General features: G+C 40.9%; 1 protein-coding gene across 2 annotated transcripts in view; it reads right to left on the bottom strand.

The window, feature by feature from the left end:
• Positions 1–319: 319 nt before the first annotated feature.
• The window catches only part of KCNJ16 (potassium inwardly rectifying channel subfamily J member 16), a 55,970-nt gene continuing 39,281 nt past the window's right edge, over positions 320–17,008 (bottom strand). Inside the window, exons 2-3 of one of the 2 annotated variants that reach the window (XM_036900138.2) lie at positions 6,560–7,844; positions 320–2,780 (exon numbers count right to left, since the gene is read on the bottom strand). In XM_036900138.2, the coding sequence (XP_036756033.2) occupies positions 2,764–2,780; positions 6,560–7,751 (1,209 nt within the window). In that variant the 5' untranslated portion in view covers positions 7,752–7,844 and the 3' untranslated portion in view covers positions 320–2,763. Of the gene's footprint in view, positions 2,781–5,595; positions 7,845–17,008 lie in introns of those variants that run through there. The other variant, XM_036900135.2, reaches the window with a different exon arrangement.

Here is a 17,008-nt window from a genome sequence, read left to right as displayed (position 1 = left end):
GTAGTTTAATGCTTATTCAAACAGTTTAAATGTAATGCCCATGAGATAGTTTTCATAGGGGGGGTATCCTGCATAATACGCAGTCTAATTTCTCCCAGGTTTGGTACCATTCACTAAGGCGTGTATCTGAGAAGAGTAGTATTTTCATTCTCAAAGCACCGTTTTAGTGAATCCCGATGCCTCATGCAACAGAGAGAAGTGTGGTTTACCTAATCCAAAGTGGTTTTGGTAAGACAGAACACAAATCCTTTACATTTGGGTGGAAATAATTTACATTCCGTCCACCAGATAATCACTCGTTTTAATTTTTTTCCGTCTTGGCTTAAGCCGATGTTAAAAGTCAAGGAATATAAGCTAACTGATAATACTGACATGGACAGAGTTTGCTGCTGCTGCTGATAAATAATAGCTCCTACTTTATTAGCACCTATTATGTACCCAGCCTGCTCTAACACCTTACAAATATTATCTTGCTTCATCCTTACAATTGTGAGGTGGGTACTGTTATTTTCCTCACTTCACAGTTGAGAAAACTGGGGCACAAAGAAAGTACCTAAATTGCCCCAAGTCACACAGCAAAAACTAAGATCCAGACCTAGGCAGTCCAGCTCTAAGTCTGCCTTCTTAATACATCAAGAAGAACTATAGGGAGGGGAATTAAGAATCACAAAAGTCAATTAAGTTGCTCCAAGTTGCACGATTGATCAGATGAGCAGCTGTTGTCAGCCCAGATCTACGCACCTGTCCCTGGTCGGCTCCTTTCCTTGTAGGGGTCCCGCCTCAAAAATGACCCCATCAGTTTCCTGGAAGAAAAACCCGCTACTCATTGTGTTTGTTTATTCCCTATGGCCGGCTCTGCCAGAGGGCTAAATGTTCCTACTTCCAAGGGGAAGGGTTTGGTGATGGTGACCGGTACACAGAGGTGAACCCCACTGTGCGTTAGCATTGCCCCGGTGAGCCATTTTTTAAAAATGCAATCATTTTTGTTACATTTGGAAAAAATTTACCAACATTCATCATTGCACTTACCGGCCGTCTCCTGCATTGCTTTCCTTGCCCACACTCCAGCTTCTCTAAATAATCACTGATGAACAAACAGTTCAGTTCAGAAGCATTTCTAGAAAAAAGAAACGTGCTTCTATTTAAGCCTTGAAGCGGTCATTTCTCCCATTTAATGGTTACAGAATAAAATTATCTCCACCTGCAGCAGTGTTGGGACTGCTAATGTATTGCCTGTGGGGATTCCTAAGAAGCCTGGTCACTGGTAGCTGTGTTTTCTTCCTCTGCCATCCCTCTGGGGCAGATCACTTCTCTAAGTTGGGGGTTTCCTCATAGGTAAAATGGAATCTGATTCAATGAGCTGATATCCCTCTGACGTCCTCAAAATCTTTGGTTTTGGAACTGGCAGCTGGCAGAGGTTAGCTCTGTCCATAGCTCGGCCCCTGTGGCTCGCCTCCCTTCCCCAGGCAAACCGGTATCAGAAAGAAACAACAGGCAGCCTAATAAATAATTGATCTCCAGCATGTGCTTCTAATTCAAATAAAGAGCCTTTACCCACGCCATGTAGCGCATGTGACTCAAGTATTTTATGTGGAAATCTGAGGGTTTCTGACAAGTTTCTGTAAAGAAGTTTTCACAGGGTCTAAACCTCTTGGGGCTCTTTCTGTCTCAAGTTCAAGTTCCTTAGACAGTGATTAAGGATGTTTTATAGGCCCCTGTGGTAAATGATAGCATAGAGAAAGAGCATTCTTTGGCTATGTAATTTAGCGAGACTTGATCTGTTTGGGTTTTCATCTGCTGGGCCTGCTGAAAACTCTCTGTGATGAACCTGTTTCTCTGCAGCCCGTGGAGGCTCCAAAGTTTGCATCGAAGGCCCCGAGTTCAGTGATTGCCCAGCTCAGGTTGCCTTGTTTATTGAGAAGACTCTCCATCTCAGGCCAGCTGCTTTTTATTGAGATGACAGACTGATTCGAGACCCAGGATTCTTTTACTCTGCAGTATTTATACAATAGCATACATCAATCAGCCCAAAGAGCAAAAGGTGACGGTTTATTTAATTCAATTCATTTACAAATTTTCCCCACTAGGTATTCAGCAACTAAGAGTCTATTGAACTTCAAAACATTTAGCCATGTCGATTTAAGTCTCCAAACTGCACAAAAGATCTGCAACCCCAGGCACGGGACATTCCCTAAGGAAGGGAGCTCTGGGGCACAGGAGGAGGCAAGATGCCACTTGACCCCAGCCGGATCTCATGACCCAGGCACACACTCTTAAGAGGCTGGGTTAAGTTGCTTTCATAAACTCTGAGCCGTGAAGGAGGAACTAGGGGATTCACTTGGATGTCAAGTTTTCCTCCCTGAGGAAAAGCTCCAAAACAATGCAGACCCGGGGCTGGTTCCCCAGCAACACTAAGATTTGGTCTCTTTGGGAAAATGACCCGCAGGAGCCCTTCCTTCTCTCTGCCCACACATTCATCTGAACTGAGTCCTAGCTACTAGCTTTCATTTTCAAAGACCTCCTAGCCAGGAGAACTGCGGCAGAGAATTTGCCAAACGCCTCCCCTGCTGCGTACGCTGTCCCTTGTGTTTCTGCTATTGGACTTGCATTCCGTGCGTGAAGCCCAGAGCTGCCGTCTCTGGAGTACGGGTCCTTTAAATGCGAAAGGAAGAGAGAGAGGCCACACCAGATTTAGAACTGAGGCTGGGCTCTGGGATGGATGGAGTCCCAAGGGTGTAAGTAGTAGGATTGGTTTCTTGAGGTCTACAGGCCAGGTGTACCTAAAAAAAAAAAACACGGCAGCTTTCTGCAAGCCCTTTATATGCCATGAATGCTTGTAATGGATGGAACTAATAAAACATTGTAAACAGAGTAGAATTTGGTGCCCAATTATTTCAATAGGAGTGGTCTAGAGAATCCACTTTGCACATAGGCTGGCCAGCTCAGAAGTAATGAAATACAAATAAAGTAAGATCTAGGTGCCTTGGAATACCCTGGGGGCTCTGAAACACACCAGTAGCAGTTTTACTTTTTTGCCAAGCTGTACAGTACTTGGTGGCTTGCCTGAGCCCTGGTGGAAGTCCCATGCATGTAATTCTTTGGGAGGGGAGAAAAGGAAGAAGATCAAGGGCCTGGTCAATCCTCTTATTAAGGTCACTCAGCCATCAATGTCTCAGAGGGATTTCCAAGCCAACAGTAATTCTTTGTGTTTGTTTTACAATAATAGTGGCATTTCCTCAACTCCCCAGAAGATATGTGCTTTCCACAGAGAGCAGCCCCATCAGATGTCCTGCACAGGTGGGACCTAACTATACATCCTTTTCTCCTTTCCAGCCTTTGTTTCCTGGATAATTCCCTTCAGAAATATTGCTCATTGGGTCAGGTAGAAATCACATTTCTTTCCGCTTATGCAGGAGAAGTGTGGAGATAGGTAATCAAAGGCTGCATTCTTTTCTACTTAGCCAATTTCCCTTGTAAGGGGTGTTCTTGATAACTCATGCTCACGAGATGGCTGCAGGGGCTACAGCCACCTCATCTGAGGTTCAGGGGAGGAGAAGGTGAATGCAGGGAATACAAGGGTATATGTCAGCGAAGACAGCCCCAGTAAAAGAGCTTTCTTAGAGGTCATATCCAAAGAGTTCTGCTGATATCTCATGGACCAGATCATGCCACACAAGGGTACTCCACACCCCACCCTCAGTGGCAAGGAAGACTGGAAAGCATAGCTGTTAATTTTTTTTAACTTGGATACACTGTTTTCCTAAATGGGAATACGTTAGTCAGGAAGAATCAAAGAATAAGATACTCAATGACATGGCAATTAAAAATATCCACTCTCTTGTTCTGCTGCTGGGACTAAGCATATCTGTGCAAAGCCCCTCAGAGTGCTTGATGGACAGATGGCACATGAATATAGCACTCCCTTCTCTGTCCCTGTGCTCATTCACACTTAAAGGGCACACACGGTGGAGCAAAGCCTTGATGCCACAACTTGTTTTCCATCTAATTAAATCACTGAATAATTTCATCTCTAGGGGGAAAATAAATGCCATAAGAAAAAATACTTGACTGACTTCTCATCATTGACAGAGCATCAAAACTAGAAATGGTGCCATTTTGCACACAGCCTTCTTGAAATGCTTACAGAAGCACTTAATTGTTAATTCAGATATAGCTGTTCTACAAGCTGTTAGAAGCCCGTAAACATGGTTTACAATTCTGCCTCTGTTTGAATTCTGGTGTGCTATACCTGGTGCTGACCACCTCCAAGTTCAGTTTACATTAACTAGAATATTGGCACATGCACACACACTTTTTGTATTAAGATCTTTAGTATTAAGTAACTACTTGGAGTGCCAAAGTACGTTATAAACCAAAACAGAAAATTAGATGGAAATATTACATGGGAATGTTGACTTTTATATTCTATGCTGTTAAGAGGATTTGACAGTGGAGGCACATTACACAACAGAATATATTTATTAGACATTGATGTTTCTATTCTAATACTAACAAAGCAAGATTATGGATCAGCATTGTCCAGGAAGTAAAGCAAAGGGAAATGAAACTAGATGTGAGACAGAAACAAGCTAAAAAAGAAAAAGGGTCAGGGGAAGGTATCTCTCTCTGTTCATGGGGGTGGTGGTTGTTTCTAGGTAGTAGATCTAATACTCTAATGTAGCTGAGTAATTGCTGCTACAAAATTCAAATTTACATTGTGTATGCAATTTTTAAAATGGGTTTTGCATTCCTGAAACAAGACAGAAAGAAAAGCATTACTGAGATCTCCGGTAATAAACTTCAGGACAGTTTTACAACTTGTGACCTGAACAAATATTGTACCTATAAAAAGTAGGAATAAAAGATTTGCACATGTGCATTTAAAAAGTGACTTTATTGCTCATAAGCAAAAGAAACAAAGAGGGCAAGAAAAGCAAGAAGGGAGGGAAAGAGGATAGGGAGAAAAAGAAGGGAAGGAGAAAGAAAAAACAAAAACACCCTACATACCTACATATTTTGCTTTTATTGATAATTTTGGACTATGTGATTCAGTACAACTTATTTGTGTGCTTTAATTTAAATGGAGGGAGAATTTTTCCAGAAAAAGTGAAAACTATATGTATAATATACATTTAAATACAATAAACAAATTATAAAACCATGACATATACTTATTGCCAACTCAGCAATAATGTAAAAAAGAAGAAACAGATATTTCTGAATGCAGCTAATAACTTCTCTTTATTCACAGATGATTGGCTTTGTGCTTAAAATAATTATGATTAACATTTTAAAATATGGAAATAGAATTAATCTCTTGTCCTAAAATGTAAGCCATTCTATAGCACTCAGCCTATCCTCTTGTTAATATGCATTAAAATCACCTTAATTATGTTTCACAAAACCTTCACTTTGAATGATTGTTCCAAATTCATTGGAAAAGTTTCTTAAAATCCACTATTCAAGTCATTTATGTCTTATAAAGTGTCCAAGACAAGAAGCAGACATAACTGCTTCTGGGACACCTTGCTCTCCAAAGTGTCCATCTTTTCCGTAGCCAGCCAAAGCTGCAGTCTTACAGGACACAAATAAAACTTTTCTATCAAATGGATATCACTGCTATCTACTCCTCAGCCTGTCTCTATGAACCTGTTCCTTCGCGTTGTCCTTGGGAGGTGGGCATAGGAAGCCCCCTTGTCAGAGAATCTAGAAAGGTCATGTTTGCCTTATTTCTGCTCTTCTACATAAAGCTGTTTGTTGGAGTCAACCAAGGCATGTAAGAGAGAAATACAGCCCTGGTTAATGATGTCAACTTTTCTTCTGTCTTACGGATTAGAGAAAAACTAGCTCCTAGCACTCATTGTTCATTACCAGGGCAAGTGAAATATAACTGTCTGACTGGGTGGCATTGCCTATTTCTTACAGCCACGACCTCTGCCTGCTGATACCAAGACACTCTGAGGGGCAAACAGCAAACCTGCCTGTTGATTCCACAGTGTTAGTTATCTCAACATTACAATCTACTGAATGCATATCTTGGTTAGACGACATGTTATTCTTATAGGAAACCACTCATTATACTATCGATTTTGATATATTTAAAATGTTGTTATTCATGCTGCCTGTCTTCCTATTTTTATTGATTCCAGTATCCTCCCTTTGTTCCCCATTACTGAATAGTATACCTCCAGTTGAAGACACATGCATATGGGATAATAAAAGGAGATGAAATTTATATTAATCAATTAGGCTCTTAATAGCAACCCTAACACAAAATTTGCTAGCACACACACACAAATGTTTGAATGATTGGATACTATTCTTTCTAGATTATCTTTTTGATTAACAAGTTCAACCTACTCTTCTTATCCCCCATCACCATCAAACAGCTATAACATTCTGTAAAAGCCCTGTTTATAACTACTTGTCTCAAGGTGACTGGCTAAAGAGTAAAATGATTGAGTGGTAGCCCTTGCAATTACAATTTAGGACTACATTTGAGATTCTACAGAAATTCTATTTAAATTCAGGAGAGCTTTCTGATAAGGTGCTTCCTTACACTCATCCATGGCAGAGGTGGTGGTCTCCTCCAGGTTTTCGCAGCTGCTGACAATGGCAACTGCACTAAATGACCTTCTTCTGACCTTGGGGTCTGTGGTGCCAGATCCCCGGATTGGCGGGGCTTTTTCCATGTTGTGGAGCTGCTGATCTTTCCAGTCTAATTGTTGGGCACTGCAAAAGGGAGCATATACTTCAACACTTCCCTCAAACTGTAAGCAGTTCACTTTGTAATACTTTCTCTTAACTTCCAAGACATCGTTAAACCTATGGCCCCAGAGAATTTCTCGGGGAACATAGGAACTTCTGGATTGGTGGGATGTTCCCGTGGAATCGCCAGTATAGATAAATGTCACCAAAATCTCAAAGTTATCTTTGGCTACTGCTTTTCGGTCAAGGGCATACAGAGGACTCTCCTGGTCGATTTCATGAACAATAGTTACTGGGGTGACAAGGATGATCTGGTCATTGACTAATTTTAGGTCTTTAAATGCCATTGTCATCCGCCCCTCGCTATCTTCCGTGTAGCGGAGAAGCTGGGCCCTCACTGTGCCTTCTACCACGTGGTTTGGTCGGAAATCACCAATGCGCCACATGAGGCAAAGCTTCCCATCCCTCATGCCTATGAGTGCAAAATAGCTAAACCGAATGGTTTGGGCTCTCTTTCGAGCGGTTGCCATTTTGGCCAAGGCAGCTCCGATAATGAAGGTATTTATGATGCAGCTTAAGATGGACTGAAGGATCACCGTGAGCACTGCCACAGAGCATTCTTCGGTGACACAGCGGTAACCATAACCGATGGTGGTTTGGGTCTCAAGAGAGAATAAAAACGCTCCTGTAAAAGAATGGACGTTGTCAACACAAGGCGTGATGTCTGGATCACTTAACAGATCTCCATGATGAAAGGCTATTAGCCAAAAGATAGTGCCAAATGTCAACCAGGAGAGAATATAAGACAGAGAAAAGATCACAAACATATGGCGCCACTTGGTGTCCACAAGGGTGGTGAAAATATCGACCACGTAGCTCCCCCATTCTCCAAAAATGTGCTTGAAGTACACGTTACAGCTGCCGTCTTTGAGAAGCAGACGTCTTCCTGCTCTTCTCTTCTCAGCTATAATGTGCTCTGGGGGACAGCCTGGGTATTTGGGGTCCACGTTTACAATGGGATAGCTGCTGCCGTAATAGCTCATTCTTCCCTATGCCCTTCGGGCATCCAGTTGAGCTTTGTAGTAGCAATAGTTTTAGATGTTTGCTACTGATTGGTTTGGGTGTTCAGTTAAAACCTGGAAAAAAAATTAAACACACTTTAGCTTTGAATTTCCATCTTCATAGCAATGTACCAAATTTGAAGCAATTTTATGCCATCTGAAATAGCTAAGACTTCATTTGGACGATGGAGACATTCAGTATTGATTAGTCATTTCAGTTTAGAATTCAACTCAGTCATTTCAGTCATTATGGGAACAAAATATGCAATTAGACAAAATAACATTTTTATATATGCATCTTTATAGAGTAGACACTATGATTAACCCCAAAGAAGTCTCACTACCTTTTCTGACCTGACATGAAACATTCTTCTAATTTTTGTAAACTCTAGGCATGAAGGCATTTAGAAAACAAAATAATCTGTGAAATAAATGGACAAAACATAACGCAGTTATTTGTCTAGCAGTCTTATAAGTTTTCTGCTTAAGTTAGATGGTTTTCCTTCTACAGAAGAAGGATGCAGTTAAGAGTTTCTACCTTCCTGTAAAATGTACCTTACATACCGGTTGCTATGATGGGTAGACTCCGCCTTCAGCACCTGCCCCTTCCTCTCTCTTCCACGGAGGACTTCTTCCTTGTGTACTTCCCAGGACAGAACAGAACTGACAGGGACACAATTTCAGATTCAACTCTTTTCCCCTAGCTCCACCTTTAGTCTTGAGAGGAAAAAAAACCTTAACCCCAGAGGAGTTAAAACCACTCCCAGGTAAGCTTTCAATAACATCTAAAATTGCTTCTGCATTTGTCTAGTAACATCCATTCTTTTTTGACACTGGAAACTCTTCTCTTTCAGTCTGAATAGAAGTCAAAAAGCTGCCAAAGTCACTAATCTTGTTTGCCTCTTAAAGGGAGCATGCTTGCAACCGGACCCTTCTCTCCGGCTCTTCAGTGTGTCCCTGATGTTGTCACAACCACCCCAGGCAAAAATCACTTCTCTCCCTCCAAATTCAGTCTTTAAAAAGATCAAAGCAGAACATACAGTTCTTATTGCTCTTAGCAATAAGGTATAGGTATAGGCTAAGGGTTTCCCAGCTCAAGTCTGAGAGTTAAATTTTAAATATTCAATGTTAAATGGTCTTTAGATACTTCTATGCAAAAAGAAAGAGTCACTGCAGCCCAGTCTTGATGGTTTAGTAATTATGAGAATATGTTTTCTCCATAGTCTACCTGTGCTAGATGGGAGCAGGAGCACATGGGGGAGGGGAGGCTTCAGACTAGAAGACTCCAGTTGGAGTAAATACTATTCCTGACACTGAGACTCACCCCACTTTGACACCAACCAAGGAAATTAATCACTAAGTACTTATTCAGTGCCTTCCAGGCTATAAAAGGAAGGAAAGAGTTAATGTCCCTCTGGTCAATAGGAATCACTTTTCTTCTTCTCCAGGGATCAGGTCCACTTTACAACAAACACTTTGTTTGAATGGGCCACTGGGAAGCCAGACTCCACTTGACACCCAAAATCCCACAAGGCATGTCTGCGTTTCCCTCTGTCCATCTGCCCATCCCTGCCCAGTTCACCCACCTGCCCTCAGATCTGCATGGAGGGGTTACATGCCCCCCTTTGCCAGCTCTTCAGCCATGTTCTGGGGAGATAGTTGTATAATTTCAGGATATGACCCAGGGTAGACAAAATGCTTACTGGAAAATTGAATGTAAAATGTTTCCACACATTTTATTATTTAACATTCATTGTAGGTTCCCATCTGATTTGTCATGGACACTTTACAAACAGAAGCAGCTGTTCAAGGATTCTGTCTCCACTGTCTCACCTGATCATTCCAGGCATGAGAATGGGGCTGGTTATAATCAAAGACCCATGTGATTTCAAATTAAAAAGCACATTTGGAGATAGGGTTGTTTTCTTGTTTAATGCTTCCAACCCAGACCCTTAAAGGGAACTGCACACACCGTAGGAGCCTGAGAATAAGAAAGCACAGTTCATAAATCAAGAGCTACTGTGTGACTCTGCTCTTTTCTCTCGCCAAAAGGAAAAAGAAAGGTTATTTGAAATGGCATTCAGTTGGCATCATTTTGAATTCCAGTGGTGCCAACAACTGCTCTAAACAACCCATTTCAAAAACACCTTCAAAAGTATGCTAATTGGTGAATGAAGTTTCCATTAATACAAGCTACAAGCGAGCAAATTTGAGTATGTGGAAAATTTATTTCTGAACAATGTAACAATTTCAGGGATACAAGTTACAGCTCTGAGAATTCTGTCCCAAACCCACCAACTTTCTGTTGTGGTTCATTATTATGATCATTCAACTTATTCAGAAAAGGGCTTTCAGATTCTGAGTGCATACACTTTATTCATTTATTCTTTGATTCTCCAACCATGTGATACATTTTGTAAAAGGCAATTGTCTTTCAGTTAAATGATAGATTAAGAACAAACTAATTTTATTTAGTCTTAACCTCATCTTACCCTACTCAATGAACAAGAAATTTATGGAGGCTGTTTTTGTCAAAATGGATAGACAAAATAAATATTTACTCATCCCTTATTTCATATATTATAATTTCATCACTTTTCCAATTGTTGGACATTTGATGACACAGCATAAGGCTTGCTGATTGACTGGACATTCTGTATTTAATATCTTGTTTCTTAGGATTAGAAACAGCTTTAAAAGTACATTAATGCTTTCATAATCATCTTGTTACCATCAATTTCATCATAAAAAAAAAATGTTCCTCCTTCTGTGTTTCTTTCTGATGTTGTGTTCCCTGCTCTCTAGAAACTGATGGTGGTAATTTCATAGGTTGCAAAATTCCCTTTTTTTTAGTGACAATAGAAATTTGATCTCTGCGATTACAAAACTGTGGAATAGAGTACAAAAGTACATGCTGACTCTAAGGTCCCCCTACAACCAATTTTGAACTGTTTTGTCAAGTGTTTAATGACAAAGGTAGGAAAAGGGCTGCAATTTCTTTGCCATGACCTGGAATTGTTTTGCAGATGTGGCTAGAATAAGAGGCTAGAATACGCAGTGAGGACGGTGGCTCGTTTCCTGAGAATGCCATCCAAGCTTATTACAATTGGCAAACACACTTAGAAGGCATTGCAAGGTTCCCACAGTCACTCCATCCCACAGAGATACCTGGGAGGGAACTCAGAGGGGTCAGAGTCAGAAGACCCAGACCTGACTGTGACTTTCCTCCAACTTCGAACATTGTACTAAATTCAGATTTTTTTTTTTTTGAGAGGGCATCTCTCATATTTATTGATCAAATGGTTGTTAACAACAATAAAATTCTGTATAGGGGACTCAATGCACAATCATTAATCAACCCCAAGCCTAATTCTCAACAGTCTCTAATCTTCTTAAATTCAGAATTTTTTAAAATGTTTTTAATGGAATAGTATTCAGCTATAAAAAGAAAAGAAATCCTGCCATTTACAACAACATGGATGGATCTAAAGGATATTATGCCCAATGAAATAAGCCAGGCAGAGAAAGACAAATACCATGTGATTTCACTTATTTGTGTAGTATAAAAATAAAGCAAAACAGAAGGAACAAAACAGCAGTAGACTCATAGGTCCTGAGACGTGACTTGTGGTTACCAAGAGGGAGGGATTGGGATATGTTGGGGGGGAAATGTGAGGGGGATAAAGGGGCACAATAATTAGCAGTCACAATAGAAGCTGGTAACGGGGATGTAATACAACATGGAGAATATAGCCAATGATTCCCTAGCATCTTATTACATTGATAGTGACCACACTAGAGGGGGTGAGGATTTAATAATATGGATAACTATTATTGTTGATCCACTGTGTTGTATATTTGAAACCATCATAAGATTGTATATCAATGATACTTTAATAAAAAAAAAGCTTTCTAATCTACTTTGATGAGGGGGATCTGATTCTCATCCTCAGTTTTCTAGATCTTTGTATGAGTCCAAGGAGAAACCTTCCTGAGTGTATTTCAAATGGGCTATCCACCTGCTAGAGAGCATTTTCAACAGAACAACTAAGCATCATGCCTGTCTGTCCCCACTTCTTGATACAAAAAAGTGCCTCAGTCAGACTCACCAATTTTTAAGCAATTCCTCTGTCATTCTGCAGTATTTCAAATTCAGCTATTTACTAAGCAGACTACTCTTGTAGGTAATTCTTCAAACTTAATCTTTTCATCAGCATAGTGAGGGTACGACATAGTGGTTAAGACTTTACAATCCTGGGTCACTTTGATAATAAAATTCATTCTTGCACCTAGCATCTACTTAATATAAATATTTTAATAATAATACTAATTGCCTTTGTAGAATTTGAGATATACCACAAATACTGGTTGAAACTCTCTTTGCTGAAATTCAGTAATTATTGCCCATTGGCCTTTGAGATTAGCAAGTGCCTTCTTTAGCATGTAAATGATTTACATGAAGTCATCCGTTGATCAAGTCACTTTTCTGGCAACTACTAGGTGAGATAAATTTTAGTGGACCTGTGAGAGCCCATAGGGTAGAAAGTAGAAAAGATGGCCTTAATTCCATGTGCAGATCATTGTCTTTGAAGACTGGCTTTAGGTGGAGCTCTGTGGTATGCAGAAGGGGAGGATTTTGGCAGGAGGGTCCACAAGACAAGGTATAGTCAGATGGCACATGTGGGTGGGAGCTGTTTGCTGAGGAAGGAAGAGAGGTGTTGATGAGCTTTGCAGAGCCCAACAAGTTAGGTTATCTTGCTCAAAACCAGTCACACAACTTGTTGCCTAGGCATTATGCCTGAGCCTTATCTTGCCCTGGGATCCTCATAAGACAGTCAGACAGACTGAGGTGGAGCTCTTCATTCAGCCATTGAACACGTGCTTCACTCAGCACCTGCTAGATGCCATCCAGACCTCTCCAAACACTCCCTTTCTCTTTAATTTCAAACACGTTCTCCTTCGTTGCCAATTCCAAGGCATTTTCATGTTTCCTTCTCAGCGGCTGTCACCTCCAGATCAGCCTTGGTTTGACCTATAGCCTTTGTTCTCTCCCAACCCTACCTCAGCCCTCACCCAACTTCTCAGTGACCATGGATTTTGCCTCTTTCCTGATACAGCTCCACAACTTCTCCTGAATCAATTTAAGAAAATTTTGTGCCCATTTATGATAGGACAAGGGTTATGAGCAAACAGCTATGGCTACACTGAGAGCTGGACTGAGAAGGAGAAGCAGAAATCCGGCATGATAACATTGCTGGCAACTTTATCCAGAGGTTCTCTTTCTAGCCCAGTTTTCCCTTAAGAGTATCTACATCCTAAGCCATAAACCCTGCCCCACCCCAAATGATGCTGTGTTTCATAAAGAAGTAGAAGAATTTGGACTCTGGGATTCAGTTTACCATTTTTCTGGATGACAAGATCACACCAAGAAGAATTATAATTCCAAATTATTCTGGCTTAAAAAATCAAATTACCTTAATAAGAAATAGTCTGAAATAAGATGTTTTTTGGTGTCATAGAGAAAACATGAAATGGAAAGCAGACTCCAGGTTCAGTTCCTTGAGTGGCTTGTGTCAGTAACTTTTCCCTGAACCTCAGTGTCTTATGTCACCAAGTAACTGTGAGACTTGAATGAGATCGTTGAAAAGGAAGCGACCTTTCACTGTGCCAGGCTCCTAGCAGATATTCAATAACCACTGCTTGCATCTGAATCCTCTGAGGGCTCAGTTTCCCCCTCTGTTATATCAGAGCACCTGCTCTAACCCTGTCAAACAACTTTCCACTTGCATGACAGCAGGGCAGACAATATCTGGTTCCCAGAAGATACTTCTGTGTAAATTCAGGGATGGCACCATTGCTTCCTGCCTTGTAACCAACTAGACCACTTCTCTGTTCTGCTACAAGTTTCCTAAACCTCCAGGGACTGGGTTGTTTTCCCTCTTCTCATAACTGTCACCAAATGGGAGTTCCCCTATTCCTTTTTCTCCACACACACACACGCGTTTAAGCATTTTATTGCTATTTACTGTGAGCCATCAAGCTAAAACAAGCAAGATGGATAAGCCTGGCAAAATGAACAGGTTAAAGAAATTCACAAGGTCATTATCATGTTTTTCTTTGTCTTAAGTGGTATGTACACATTTTCCTAAGATGGTTCTCAAGGTTTCTCTTGTTCTTATTGAAAATCAGTCTGCCCATCCCTGCTTTGGTTGGGTGTCAGCTTGAGTTGCTTAGAATTTACCTTGAACTGGATTCGCGCTGGCAGCCAAGTTGGGGAGCGTGGGATCTTCTGTCCCTTTAAAAGACCACAGTGCGATGTCCCTGTGTTCTCTAAGGAAAGCACATTGCCAATGGCCCCTGAAACTCTCCAGTGCAGACCTCGTTACTGATTGTCTTCATTCTTGTTTTGTTTGTTTTCTCTTCTTTTTTTTTTCTAGTTGAGCTCCTACTCTGTGTCAGACCCACTCACTTTTAGGAATTAATGAAGAATCCCACCTTTGGGGAGTCTGCTTTTCAAAAACATGAAAACAATGGCGTGGGATAATTGCTGGTAGTTGAAAGTACCAAGGAGGAAGCAAAATACAGTAGTGATAGGGAGCATGGCCTGAGCCCGGGTGATCAGAGAGCATCCGGCCCAGGACCTGACACTCAAGCTGAGAGCTCTTCACCTGTGGCTCTTGCTTTAGGTAAAAATGTCCTCATCTCAGGCTTTGTTCTCTGTCCTATTTTGCTTGAAGCACAGTCACTATCTAGTTGTTCAGCCATCACTATTTCTAGGTGTAGTTTGGCTGCTGTATCCTTTGTTCTAAGCTCATTTTAAGGCCTGGTTCTCACAAAAAACCTATCATTACAGGAACTCATCTGTACGTGATCACTGAATCCAGGCTCTCTGATCAGGTAAAAACCTGGTTTTACTTGGTTTGCATAATAGCCTTTTCACTCATCTCTTGCCAGTTTCACTCAGAGTGGTTTTTCTAACTTGAAATGTAAATATCCTTTCTCCTGCTACCGGGGCACACAGTCCAAGCTCCAAGATATGGCCCTACAGAAATGTAGTTTAAGGAGATCAAAGACTTGGGTTCTAGTGGTGGTTATATATGATATCCACATCTTACACATGTCTTTAAGCTTCCTTGATTCCTTGCATTCATTTAAAACATAAGGACAATAGTTGACTCATCTCAAAATATTTTTGTGACAAATAATTGATATAATATAAAAGAGTACAATGGCTAGCACGTGGGAAACCATCCTTATTTATAGTCTTTCCTTTAACCCTTGACTTAAATGAATATTTCTTCTCTGTCTCTTGAATAAATAGCTAATAATACTGCGTCCTTATCTAGTCTGGGAGGAATGGATGTCTGAGCTACAATCTGAAAAATGGCTACAAGGTAAGTAAGTGAGAAGAAAGAGAAAAAGAACTTCCCAGGCAGAGAAACACCATTTGCAAAGGCTCTCTGACTCAGAGATGCACACAGGCCATGTTTTACAAAGAACTGAATTTGAGGCAGGGGTGGGGGTTGGGGGGAGTTGATGCTGGTAAGAGGGACAGAGGCAGAGCATAAAGACCTAGTGGGTAGCATTGAAGATTTGCGTCTTTCTCCCAATAGCGGTGAAAGTGATTTAAGCATTTTAATCAAGGGCACAGCATGATAAGGCTTGCATTTTAAAAAGATCAAACTGGCTATCTAGTGGAAAATTGGTTGGAGGAAATTAAAAGGCATGGGGAGGTTAATCAGGAAGGTATTTCAATGATCACATTGGAGATGATGGCAGCCATGATTAGAACGATGCCAGCACAGGTGGCAGAAGCCACTTCTCACTATGATGTTTCCTCATTCTGCACCTGGAGCAGGGTTGCATGACCTTGGAGTGGCCAATCAGAATAAGACTTTGTATCTTGAGGAAGTGACACAAGGGTACTGAATCCTATTACAGGAGACAACTATTAGGAGTCGAGAGGTCAGTGGTGTGGTGGAGCATCTAAGTCTCCCCAGGGAAGGACACAAGTCACAGCTGCTACGGTGACAGTCCTTACAACAAGGTTTTCACTTTTTCCTTGCCTCTTGCTTCTGCTCAGATCAGGTTCTCTCTCTCCATACTTCCTTTGTTGTTATAAACTATCTGATGCCTTTTCTTTAATATATTTTTCTGCTCGTGTTAACCAATGATTAGGTTGATGATATCATGTCTTTATTGCTCTGAAAGAGACAAAATTCACTGAAAATTCAGTTTAATTCACATTTTAAAAAATATTCTCTGAATGCAAGAGTCTAATCACTCTCCTTTTTCCCAGCATGTTAAACTAGCAGCAAGTCCTGTCGGTTCACCTGCAAAGCACATTTTAAATCTAATCCCATCTCATTGTAGTCCAAACCGCCATGTCTTCAATGGATGACAACAGCATCCTAAAAGACCTTCTCCTTCTGCCCTTGTTATACTTTAATCTACTCTTTTTTAAAAGCAAAAGCAAAATACCTCACTCTCCTGCTTAAAACTCTCCAGTGTCCTCCTACTGCAATTAGAGTTAATCTGCATAACCTGTACTATATTCAGCCTGTATACACCTCTGACCTCTGCTAGTCCCTGGCAATTACCTCCAACTATCTTCCTCACTGTTCACACTCATTACTGTATCTCCCTTTTTCACTAGCACAGAGGTTAGAAAACTATAATCTAAAGGCCAAATCTAGCTCACTGGTTGTCTTTACAGTCAATGCTCTGCCCCTGAACTACACCCCCCCTCACTGGTTGTCTTTGTAATACAGTTTTATTGGAACACATTTAGATCATTGCTTATATATTGTCTATGGCTACCTAGTGTCATGCTGCCCCTGCAGACTTGAGTAGCTGCAACAGAGACCATGAGCTCCACAAGGCCAAAAGTATTTACTGCCTGGATCTTTACAGAGAAGTTTGCTAAATTCCGCTCTAACACACAAGCTTGTTCCTGCCCCAGGGCCTTTGAACTTCCTTTACTGCCTATGTGGCTTCTTATCATTACCAAAGCTTCATCTTTAGTGTCATCTTTTCAGAGAGGCCTTGGCCAATGGGGATGTAAACTTAAACCATGCCCCCCCCCACAACACACCCCTATTTTCTCTTATTAACGTGATTTATTAATTTCAAAACAATTACCACACTGATTGACCTACTTATTTGTTGTCTTCATTACCACTGTATCGGAGCAGCTAGAGCAATATGTGAGATATAGGCAATCACTAATTATACTTTCA

Source organism: Manis pentadactyla, chromosome 4, assembly GCF_030020395.1.
Source record: "Manis pentadactyla isolate mManPen7 chromosome 4, mManPen7.hap1, whole genome shotgun sequence".
In the NCBI taxonomy this organism is placed as follows: Eukaryota; Metazoa; Chordata; class Mammalia; order Pholidota; family Manidae; genus Manis; species Manis pentadactyla.
Note: the sequence above shows the minus strand (reverse complement) of the source record. Positions and strands in the feature narration are given on the sequence as shown.